General features: G+C 38.2%; 1 protein-coding gene across 1 annotated transcript in view; it reads right to left on the reverse strand.

Annotated features, from left to right (window-relative positions):
* gol (goliath) overlaps positions 1-13,323 on the reverse strand; it is a 661,624-nt gene that overhangs the window by 20,747 nt on the left and 627,554 nt on the right. The window contains exons 6-7 of the mRNA XM_067143328.2: positions 10,758-10,854; positions 3,622-3,762 (exon numbers count right to left, since the gene is read on the reverse strand). Of these exons, the coding sequence (XP_066999429.1) occupies positions 3,622-3,762; positions 10,758-10,854 (238 nt within the window). The remainder of the gene's footprint in view (positions 1-3,621; positions 3,763-10,757; positions 10,855-13,323) is intronic.

Genomic DNA, 13,323 nt, shown 5'->3' on the forward strand with positions numbered 1-13,323 from the left:
AGGCTATTGTAGAAGCCATTCGTAAATGCAGGCACTTTCTCATGGGCCGACATTTCCACCTTATAAAAGACCAGCACTTCATAACTTTCATGCTTGATTCAAAATATCCCAGAAAAATAAAGAATGAGAAGATAATGTATTGGCATTTGCAATTGTCTCCTTATTTATACGAAACTGTATACCAACCAGGTAACGATAACCAAGCTGCTGACGCCCTCTCAAGAGTCTGTTCCATCACCCACAATGCAGATTATGAATAGCTACCGTCTCTTCACCAGTCTCTATATCACCCAGGCATCCCAAGAATGGGTCATTCGATATGGATTTAAAATCTTCCTTTTTCAATAAAAGATATTTGGTGTGTCACATCTGCATGTAGTATGTGTCCTGAGATAAATCCTGAGTTCTTCAGACAAGGATCTCTTATCAAGGCTACAGCCTCTTTTGAACATTTAAATCTAGACTTCAAGGGACCACTGCCCACTAACACAAGTATTAGTGATGGGTAATGTTCTTGCTCGAACTCTTCGAGACTGACATCACAGATCTCGAGACTCTCACGAGATTCTTGAGACCGATTCTCCTGTGCTGCAATATGTACAATATCTCAGTTAACTATGAGTGTAACCTTGATAGTACATCATCAACGGTTATTGCGTTAAATAACGTCCTCATGTGGAAAAGTGTATGCCGATGAATTTTGTCGAAAGCCTGCTGCCCAAGTTCTAAATTGTTATTAATCTTATATAACCATGAACAATGTTTAGAACTGGTGACTATATTGCAAAATGTGTAATATACAGTAGCAGTACCTTGGTATATTACATAAAACACAGCATCAAAACCAAACAAAATCTCTACCCTGTAGTTGTGTAACTGTTTCAGTAAAAAGAAACCAACAAAAATTTTGAGATCTGCCTTCTTTTTGTTATTACAATGCTGTTGTTTATGCCCTATGATGATGATATTTTGCAGCATCAACAAACCCAAAAAATCGCGTACCCATATAAAAAAGAACTGAGGCCAAACTAAGTGTCGTACCGTACCGCACAGCAATTGGTATAAAACACAAACAAATCACAAATTTCATTAATACTGTACCACCATACCCAGCCTCTAGTCATGATGTAACATTATTAGTACATCTACAATCCTACAGATTTAAGTCGTAAATCACTGCTTTACTGGGTGAAACTGAATAAGAGTATTACAACCAATTTGGTCTTAACTTGTGAAATATTGTGTACAAAAGCATTATTTATTAGTTTACTTGGGTGGATTCTTGGACTATATGACAAACAGTAGATTTGACTGCAATCAAGACGTAAACATGAGTCATGAACTGCACGGTGAAAGCCAGACAATGAAGGAATCAATTACATTAATGATGTGATAAAAGATGTTAGCAGGTACATATCTCACACACATATACTGTACAATATACCTTGAAATAGAAATAAATGTTGCGTTAATTGAACGTATAACTTGTTATGAAACTATACCTGTGCTCCCACACATGTACAATATCTTTGTGTGAGTAAACTGCTCTCTGGAATAATAATAATAATAATAATAATAATAATAATAATAATAATAATAATAATAATAATAATAATAATAATAATAATAATAATAATACGATATGGAGAACAATTCAAATTGCCCTGAAAGATAATTGGAATCTGTACTTCAAGAAACACTCCACACTATTCAGTCTCTACTCTGCACTACCACAAATGCTATCCCTCATGGCATGAGAACGTTTGGTCATCCACGATGGAGTAGTAATGACTACTCCACTCCCACATGGCTACTGAAACCAGGACTACTCCAATGATTCAACCGTCAACCTAAATTTGATCCATTGGTTTGAACAAGCTACCCTTTTAGATTGGTATCATGATTATGCCCTCATCTGGTATCTTGATGGCCAAAAGTCTACAGTACCTACTAGGCACCTGGCACTGAGAGAAGACGACCCTCCTACAGTGACTGATGGACCAGCGCCACCACTAGTAACTCCATCATGGACCCTGAGCTTCCAATGAAGGGAGCCCTGCAACTCAGGTCAATATCCCTGTGTCTCCTGTTAGTCCACTTTGAACCATGGACTGTCCTCAAGAAGCAATGCCAATACATTGCAGCAGCTGCATCCATCATCTCCCAGCTAACTTCATCTTCAAGTTATGTTCATTTCTGAGGAGGAGATGAATATGGTGATGTAAGTTCTGTGAAATTTTGTACCTGGTATACCAAGGGAACTCTTTTGACCAGTCTGTGAAACTTATTTTTTTGTTCATCTAACTCAGACTCATAACTTTATGTTGATATTTGTTTAATAAAATCTACATAAAGGTCAATCATCATTCTCATTTAAAACACTTTCATAATAAAGTATTTCTTGTCCCACATGTGTCCTGTACACACTTTCCCAATAAAAGTGCACAGTTGTATTATCATATGCAAGTGACAAGCAGCATTTAGGACAGCTTGTAGTAAATTACTATCATTTAAATTTTCCCTTTAAAATCATAGAGATGCATCCTTTTATTGACAAAATGTGGATAAACCTTCGTGTATTCACTAGCCACAAAATCTCCATACACAGACTGTAATTTAGGATATTTGTTGAGTAGCCAATGTTCAGTCATGGATAAAAAGAAGCTTTTTTTTTTTTAAATTTACAATTTTTACTCATCCTTATTTGATTATTGCCAATAAAGACACTACTTCTACTGACTGTGAACAAAATTTACAGTGAGATATGGTCAAATGTCACCCTACAAGTGGTTACAGCAAACAGTGTCATGCCTTTTCAAACAGTGAATTGTTGCAGTGACTACACATCCCTCATCATATACATACCACGAGTTGGGCAGTATCCAACTGGAATCAAAGCAACTGCTATACATTCGCCTTAATTTTTATTTTTTTCCCCCTTTGCAATCACTCATATTTTTGTACCATTTCAGTACTTCAAGCTTACATGTAAGATGTCCATTCTTTGCATTACATTCATAATATTTTCTTTTATTATTAAACAGCTTGTGTCCTAAGTTTAGTTCCTACAACAATATTCATCTTTCTTTCATAAAAACTAAATTGGGAGTGACAAAGAGGCACCTACCTACACTGAATAAATGAAAAGGAAGCAGCAGAAGTTATTTGAGGTAAAAGAAGAAGGTACATCGGAAGGTTCGATAAAAATTTTGTTGATAAAGTTTATCCCTTCTTGTGCCCGGCTCCATGGCTAAATAGTTAGAGTGCTGGCCTTTGGTCACAGGGGTCCTGGGTTCAATTCCCGGCAGGGTCGGGAATTTTAACCATCATTGGTTAATTTCGTTGGCACGGGGGCTGGGTGTATGTATCATAGTCATCATTTCATCCTCATCACAATGTGCAGGTCTCCTACGGGCGTCAAATCAAAAACCTGCACCTGGATGGCTGAACATATCCTCGGACACTCCCGGCACTAAAGCCATACACCATTTCATTTCATCCCTTTTTTGTAAATGTGGTAAATGTGTTTCCATAAAAACAAAATGGACACCCTTCACTAAATAAAAAATGTTATGATATTTTGAAGTAATATGCTCTATAGAAATGAACAGAATATCACACCTGATGATCAACAGGCCTAATGTGAGGCATGGGGCTGATGCTACGACGATGAAGACTGTCGGTATCTGGCATTTCATCTGTTCCAATTCCAAACACTTCTTCAATATCCATGTGCAGGATACTCTCCTGGCTGCCCGTGAACTGAAACAAAAAACACTTCTGTAGTATATTCAGACTAGAAAGTGTATTCCTGAAGGTTAGGGAAATGCATTAGTTCCAAATTGTGCTGCCTCCATATTTTGGGGTATAATAATTCAAAATAATAAGCACTCATTCCTCTATAGCACTTTTCTATGCATCTCATTACTAATATTATAAGAGAAAGTTTGCGAGTTTGTTTATATAAACCGAAGGTAATCTCAGGAATCATTCAAGCAATTTCAGTAATTCTTTCACCATTAGAAAGAGAGTTGGCCATGTGGTTAGGAGCATGCATCTGTGAACTTGCATTTGAGAGATAGTGGGTTCAAACCCCACTGTCAGTAGTCCTGAAGATGATATTCCATAGTTTCCCATTTTCACACCAGGCAAATGCTGGGGCTGTACCTAAATTAAGGCCATGGTTGCTTCCTTCCCACTTCTAGCCCTTTCCTATCCCATCATTCCCAAAGACCTATATGTAGTGGAGTATGAAATATATCAACTTGTAAAAAAAAGAAAAGGAAGCTTATTTCTTGCAGACTATTATAGGCTGTAACCAGAACATATGGCTATCAGATTTCATAACATTCTCTGCATTTTTGAACTTAAATGTCTAATCAATATCACCATCAAAGAGTATTTATCTCACCTCATGCTGGAGAACAACACGGATTTGAAAGCACTTCAGGAAAGACGCCAGTGATGGTGAAGCTTTCTCAGAGGAGGAAAAATAGGTGGCTACAACCTTGTTGGGGCAATCAATGATGAATGATATGGGATCACAACCTGCACCAGATCCCAGTCAACTGATTTTAAAGTTATTTATAAAAGCAGGTCAATAGATATCTTTGTCCTGACTATGAAAATTGTACACATTGCTGCTGTGAAAATCTATGAACCACTAGGAGTCAGTTGGTCCAGTCCTCCAATAAAATTTTTCGATCAACCTGTTTTGTATGTTGGCGATTTCAATAGCCACAGCCAAGTATGGGGACTTTAAAAAAAATGTTATTTATTTGGGGCATCGACCTAAGAAGATCTTTTGCCCCTCCTTTGTACCATATGTTATGAACCTGCGTGTATCTGGAAATTGCGGAACTGTAAAGTGTTAAATGTGAGGAAAGGAACATTAAGGACGACACAAACATCCAGTCCCCAGGCCAGGGATATTAATCATGTACAATAAAAAAAAACCTGACCCAGCCGGCAATCCAACCCGGGGCCACCAGGTGACAGCCAAACTCGTTGTCCCCTATACCGCGGGGCCGGACAAGCATGGGGATACAAATTTGGAGATGACAATAGGTCCACTCTAAATAGCTGGATTGAAACCAACTTCCTCCAGCTCATCCACAATGCTAAACATTCCAGCACATTCCATTCTGGTAGATTGCAGAAGGATTATTCTCCTGACATATGCATAGTATCCCAGTCCACGCCAGGGAATCAAAACGTGGTACAATGAAAGGTCATCAGTTCCTTCCCACACAGTCAAGACAAGCCAGTTATTTACTATGGCACTGAAATCCCTCTCGTGTCTTCAGTACCACAACCATGGTGGAATTTTTGACTAGCTAAGTGGGATGTATGAGGGTTGGGCATAAATTATGGCAACTGTTTTTTTCCCCTCACATTTCCACAGTGCTAACATACAATCGTTATATCTTCTGGAAAGCATGACATGCATAGTACATTGACACAGCATGAGATGGCAGTGCATTGGACAGGTACCATGCAAAAGGCAATGAGATTGCAGTAGCGATTCAGGCTCCATACAGAATGGATGTGACAAGACAAGAACAGTGTACATACATCAAACTGGCCGTTTACTGAGCTCACAATGCCAGAGAATGTCATAGAGAGCTTGTGGAAGCTGTGGGGAATAATGCCCTTGCAAAGTGGGCAGCAGAATTTCAGCATGGATGTGAAAGGAGCAGTTATATGCAATAGTCTGGAAGACCTGTTGGTGTCTGGACTGATGTGTCATGTGCAGTAATTATTCAGTGCATGTATGTGGACATAAGATGGACACTACTTGAGTTACAAGCGAAGACAGGCATTGAAAAATGAACCATCCACAGTATTTTATTCAAAGACCTTCATCTGTGTAAAATTGCATCTCAGTGGGTGCTACATGCAAAAGTGAGCACTGGAAGCCATATGTTCTGACCACTTCATACACTACCTATAGGAAGGTGAGCGAATGCTAGAGAGAATAGTGACTGTAGATGAATTTTGGGCCAGAGCATATGAACCAGAGCTCAAACGCCAATCTGCAGAATGGCGGCATATAGGTTCACGAAGACAGAAGTTCTGGCAAAACCCTTGTCCTGTGAAGCTGACGGTCATTGTGGCTTACGATGTCAGAGGCGTGATTGCATGTCACTTCATTCTACATGGCACAATGGTGGTCAACAATGTCATCCTGCTCCATGACTGTACGGAAGCAACTTCAACGCTGTGGGTGGAAAGTACCAAAACCCCTGCCATATTTGCTGGACCTGACCTGTGTCCGTGCAATTTTGACTTCATCTCCAAAATGAAAAAAATGAAAAAAAAAATGAAAAAAACCATTGTGTAGGAGATGGTTTGGGACACAAGGACCCTGTGGAACATGAGATTGCAAAATTCACACATGATGAAGCTAATGATATCAAAAGTCTTCTGCATCGATGGCAACATGTTGTGGACAACCTAGGGAACTACTACTGTAAAGGTTACTGTACTCTCTGAGAATAAACATAATGGCCCAGTTTATTCAACCTCTGTTAAGATTTAACTGCATGTTAAAATAATTTAATAATGAACTTGACCAAATTACCATTTTATCAATATTGGTTAAGATTAACAAGTTATTTAACTTAACTGCTTAGCTTCGATCCTGTTTGTTACATCAGAAGTATTTAATACAGCAGGTCCACGAAAACTGACAAATTGTGCCAATGAGAACCGTTACTTATAGTAAGCTTGTGTGAAAGAGATATAGAAATATTTCATGCATGCACATTAACTTCTCACCCACACTACAAGGAGGAGATAGTTTCCCAGTTGTACTTTCCCTTAAAACAATAATCATCACCACCACCATCACACTATAGTCCCTGCAGAAATATTGTTCACGAAAGATAGTTGTAATCGCTGTTGGACTCGTCCAGTGAGACTTGTAGCATATGTCGCATCAATGAGATTAGATCAGAAGCATATGAAAAGACTCAGTATAATTTCTAGAAAGTAATTCTTTGCTAGATTTAGACTTTCATGTGAGCTAATTTATGAACAGTTTAAACTTTGTGCTGTGACCGTGACTATTAAGTAAAATGGTAAAGGCTGCTCCAAGCAGTAGCCAGCTATGGAAAGCAGACATCAGCACCCATATGACAGTTTGTAGGGGGGTGCCAGACCTGGGGGTACGTAATATTTTTAATATTTTGGAAGATAAATGGCGACTTGTATTCTGTGGTAGAATAACCCACAGTGTTCCCTGCCTGTTGGTGAGGAACGGTACTACCGCTTCTACGTAATACTGACTTTTACATCATGTTCTTGAAAGGAAAACACCTGACTAGACTAGATTTTTGCCTTTCCCTGAGAACTAGGGGAGGGCCGCTGCCCCACCTTGCTCCTGGGTATGGGCACCCTTGAAAGCAGAAAGCTCTTTTGGAACAACCGTGATTATATCTGGAACCCCTGTGTTTCACTGGGATGACTCTTAATTCCTTTCTGTATACAGTTCAATATCATTCTTTCTAACATCTTGTAGATTACGTTAAGGAGCGAAATTAGTTGATAATGTGACACATCAGTTCCTCCTTTTCCCGCATTCAAGACTAATTACTTTGGCTTGTTTCAACAACTTAGGTAATTTACCAGTTCATAAAATTTTATTATAGAAGATGACCTATCGCAGGTTCAAACCTGGCAAAATTAGTCAGACTTTTGAAATTGACATGTAGGCAGCATAAATGGCACCAAATTAAGAGACCTGTACACGGTAGCTGAGGCCATACGCCGATGACTACGACAATGATCATGATGATTGTCCTATGGCCTTCATAAAATCAGGATAAATTTCATCAAGACCAGCAGTTTTATTTACCTTTATTATGGTTAAGGCTATGTCCAGCCCTTCAGCACTGATGTCACGCGAATACTCCGGATGGGGTGTCAACTGTGATCTTATCGTTTATAGCTGCTTCTTAACATTCCTTGGATCTACCTTATCCATCTTTGATTTAGAAATTTGTGTCCGTCTGGGCTCATTTGCAATTTTTTTAATTTTTTTTTATTTGCTACTGGTTTAACATCACACTAACACATCAAAGGTTTTTGGCAATTAGTCGATAATGGGCTAGGATTGGGAACGTAGCCCTAATTAAGTTATGGCTGGTGTAAAAATGAGAGACCACAAAAAGCCATTTTCAGGACTGCCAACAGTGGAATTTGAACACACTATCTCTCGAATGCAAGCTCACAGCTACGTGACCATAACCATGTGGCCAACTTACTTGGTTGCAAACTTCTGTGTTTCATGGTAGGGCTAGCAAGTTTTCTTATGGGGTTCCAGGCTTTACAGCTACAGTGTATGAAGTCCATCCCTGCAATAGTTCTCTGACACACCCCTTAACACCTCATCAGATGCCATTTCATTGTGAATGTGGTGATGATTATTGTTTTAAGAAAAAGTACAACTGAGCAACCATCCTCTATTAACACTAATCAGAGAAAAAAAAAAATGGAAGGGGTCCAACACTTTGAAAAATGAATATATCAGCTAAAGAAAGATAAGGGCCACAAAGGGCATGAAAATGAAAGACTCCTAGTTCTCTCAACCTAACAGCATCAGGGTCGCTTTCATTGCGAGAGTTCTGATATTTAGTGTAGAGACAATTACATTTTTCTGACCATCCTGACATGTACGTCTCACAATATCCACTTTCTAATGTTAGCTTTTATAGCATCGATGAATCAGCTGTAGTTTTCAGCAACTGGTGGTAGCTACAATATGATGTTATCAACCCCTTTAGCAAATACAAGAGTTGGGGCATAAGTCATGGCAATTTACAGATGGGAGCATAAGGTGCTGTGGAATGTAGGAATAATGCTGAGTAGGTTTACCAGGTGTAAGATATAAAGCAAGAAAACAGTCATCCATGAAATCCTTGTGCTACTTAAAATAACACTAACAAACTGTTTGTTAACACCAGGTTAAAAATTAAACAACATATCAAGATTCTTGCATTTATAATAATGTGTTAGACCCATTAAATTAAAATAAAGTGACTAGAGACCAGATTTTAAAAGTAATTTATTTTTTTAAATTTCAATACAAAACACAAAATAATTAATTATGGTGTTCATACCTGTCTTCCACTGACCAAATTAAATGGTTTTGAATTCCCTTTTTCTAAGTTCATATTCCCCTTTTTAAAAAATATTTTTTATTTTGGTCCTTTCTTGATAGAATATCACCAAAATTTTGCTAATTTGTATAGTTTTCCAACAAACCTATAACTTCCTGAGACAAGTGAAAATGGGTAAAGATAAATATCATTCGACTTCTGATTTCCCTAGATTCTTACAGATAACAAAAGTCTACTGAAATCAAAGTGGAAAGGTTTATAATTGCTCTGTTGGCTGGTCCAGTTCCCTCCTCTTGCCTTGATGCTCTTCTTTACAACTTTCAGCCATCTGTCCCTCTGTCTTCCTCTAGTTCTCCTTCCCTTCAACTCCATTTCTAACATCTTTCTTGGTATCCTCTCTTCTGCCATTCTCTTAACATGTCCATACCACTGCAGCCTTGATTTTTCTATCTTTTCCATTTACCATTTGTCGAACTTTCTCATTTCTTACTCTGTCCATTTTTATTAGACCTACTCAACACCTTTGAAACTTCATTTCCACCGCTTGTACCTACTTTACTTTTATCCTCTCCTTCATCACCCATATTTCTGATCCATACATCTAAATTGGCACAAAATAAGTCTTGTAGATAATTCCTGAAGATCGTCTGAATATGAAATAATTAAAATGTTCTCTATTGGCCTAAAGAATGCACTCATTAAGTTGAAGAACCTAAAAGTAAATAATGCTGAAATGCCGGGACAATGCAGGAGTGATTTTGAAGAGGTTAAGTCAAAGAATTTTAGGCATACTCGGTCACATATTACATTTACAGAAACTTTATGGCATAATTTAGTGACACAAAACAGTTTTCAGGTTTTAGAGTTTGAAGATGATGAGGTCAACTTACAAAGCAACTTAACCGCAGTAGAGAGAGAGAAAAAAAAAATCCTGTTGGCAACCGAAGCAGAAACATGCCCGTACATTAATAGTACATTAATACATTAATAGTTGGATACGATGTTTAAGAGGATATCGTGTGCCGATATCCAAGCATACGAGTGGATCAGTAAATAAAACCATTGTCCCTCTCGATAGACACCACCCAGAATTACAGATTTCTTTACCTATAAATGAGCTATAAAATCCCTTTTACACTGATAGCTATTATTTTGACTTTTTAAATGGAAGATTGTCAGAAGTACAGACAGTTGAATTTGATGGCAAAAACAGAAGTGGCAAAGGCAAAAGAGGACCACTACAAGACTGTCTATGATCAGCTGGACACACTGGAGGGTGGCAAAAAGATCTATCAGTTAGCAAGGTATCGCCATGACATACCCAATATCCTGCACAGAGCGGTGTAAGAGAGAACTCCTTTCAGGTGGACTGCATTTATACAGACTTCTCAAAAGCTTCTGACACTGTTGACCACTATATCTTGCTGCAAAAATTAATAGGTTACAAAATTAATGGGCCTCTCCTCTCCTGGTTTAAATCATACCTTAAAAATCGCATACGGATTGTTAAAATAAGTAATCATTTTTATGTGCCTATTATTGTTACCATTGAAGTTCCTCAAGGATCTCACCTAGCTCCCTTACTTTATACTCTCTACATAAATGACATTAAAATATATTAAAGAATATACTTACCACAAACCCATAGTGTTTTAGGATATCCATCTTACACATGGGACAGGTCCTGTGCTCCAGGAGCCAAGGATCAATACATGATCTGTGGAATTCATGCCTGAAACAAAGTAACATGCAGATTAATTGATGATCTATACATTACCTGAACAATCTTTGAGAAAGAGTACAAGATGAAAATGAATAGAGTATAACCTTGGTTATCCGTTATTCTTTTAACAGTCACATCATTAAAACCACATCATTCCCTTCCCCTTCCTCTTCATACTCAGCAATGTGGCAAGTGCAGTACAGACTTCAGTCACCGTTCACAACTAGTGCAGTAAGTGTGACTGTTCAGAGTATAACCTTGGTTTCTACATCACATTACCGCTTATGTATTACTTTTTGCACTGTGCTCTCTCCAGGTTGACTGCTAAAATGGTTCAGAAACATGAAAAAGTAATGTTGAGAGTATCCCAGAAAAGGTAAACAATTAAACATGTAAGGAAATTTGAAAATGCTACAAGTATCAAGCAAATTTATGGTATCAGGCAAATGAGAGTCAATATCAGAAATGATAAGGACAAAAGTGAAAGAAAAATGATGAAACTGGCAAAAAGCAAACAGCTGGACACTGTAATGTATCAGTGGTTACTTCAAGACCGCAGTAGAGTAATTCCCCTATAGGGAGTGTGTACGGTTCTGGTTACCAGTGGCGTATGCTGGGATTAAGACATGGGCTACCATTAGACTTAGGTTACCTCTTTTCGATGGTTGGTTTAGTGAATGTCCAAGGTAGTATTCTACATACCTTGGTGAACGTCAAGCCTTCAGAGTTTTGAGCTGCAGCCAAAGGAGAAGCCTGCTGTGTTGTCAATTTTGCTTTACAGGCTACTGCCCCAGCCTCTGCTACTGTCAATGCTCAACCCCTGATCAGTGAAGATCGTAGCCGAAGGTTTAGCAAATGAAAGTCTGGCTTTGTGGCTAAATGGATGGAACGTTGCCTTTGGCTCGATGGCTTCGGTTCAGTTTCCAGAATCAACCCCTCATACTGTTAATTCCCCTGGCTTGGGGGCTGCGTGTTTATGATGTCTTCGCTATTCATTTTATCCCCGTTAGGTCAACACCAAGCCTATATAGATGCTATGCCCCATTATTATTATTATTATTATTATTATTATTATTATTATTATTATTATTATTATTATTATTATTATTATTATTATTATTATTATTAATTATTATTATTTTACAGCGGTCATACCCATTGTTTACTGGTTAATTAGCTTTCTCGGGAGATCAGTGGTGGTGTCCGACCCATGATCACGGGCTCGATTTCAACCAACAAAAGAAAACACCAAACCTGAAATATCGCATTTCATTTTAGCAGCTCTACCAATAAAAATAAAACTATATAACAGCCTTGCAATCTCTTCCTACAAGGATGTAGAAGTAGACGGGAGTGAGGAATACCTGCACTCTCTTATCTATATCAGTAAGTCAGAGGTATGAAGTGAGGAAGTATATACGATGAGTAACGCATGGTTGATAGTTAGCAGTGGTGATCTGACGGACCGAAGCCTAACACACCTATCCTCCGCCGGTCCCCGCTCCTATCCAATATCCAGCTGGAAGCCGCGTGTGGCGAGTCGAGGGGAGAGGGGCGAGAGTCTGGGCTGCAATATCAGTCTCCGATGCCTTGCTCTCAGAAATACGTGCGACGTTTTTTTCTCACTGCTTTCAAGTTTTGTAAATGGAACAATGTTTCAGATGCTTACATTACAATGTGCTTTAGACTTCCGTCATTCTCAATTGAGATGTGGGCTTCACTGATAGCCTTGGTAGCCCTCAGTATATGCCACTGCTGGTTACAGAGTACTCTGGTGGAATTTCGAGTATTACTGTAGGGAGAGTGAGTTTTGCTAACGTGAAAACTTGTGCCGCAGATATGGCAAAGAATATCATTGCACTGTGTCATCAAGATATAAACTAGTGCTATATAGTTTTGAGTACATATGCTACCAAAATAGTTACAATCAACAGCGAATAAAACACAGAAACTAGTTGAGAGTGGGTGGCCATGTGTTACAAGTTGAAGAAAGATGAACTGTTTCAAGTTGTATACTTACTGGCTTCGTCATAAGACTGATAATTGTTGGTAAATGTCCATAAAGGTTACAGTATATTGAAGTAATTATGTTATCCCAAAATTGTTAAACATGGTATACTCCACATTTTAATTTTATGTGAATCAGTGAAGTCTACTGTATAATATTGTCATTGTATTAGACAGAAGTGTAAATCTTATAGCAGATAGTGCAGTGATTGTTTTCTCATTTTATTCTGATGCTTGTTGTTTAAAGGGATCTAACATCTAGGTCAATGACCTGCATTTTATTCTAATATATTTATCTATTCCCATATCCATCACAGCATCGGTCCCAAACCCTGATGGATAATAGAGTTTCTTCTGTGAATCCAAAACAAAAGTAACGGAATGGAGTCAAACAAAGTCAAATGTTGTAGGAAATATTAGATTAGGAAAATAAAGGAAATAGAGAACATTGCTACTTTGATTGTAGTAAAA

This window comes from Anabrus simplex, chromosome 3 (genome assembly GCF_040414725.1).
Source record: "Anabrus simplex isolate iqAnaSimp1 chromosome 3, ASM4041472v1, whole genome shotgun sequence".
NCBI classification, from domain to species: domain Eukaryota; kingdom Metazoa; phylum Arthropoda; class Insecta; order Orthoptera; family Tettigoniidae; genus Anabrus; species Anabrus simplex.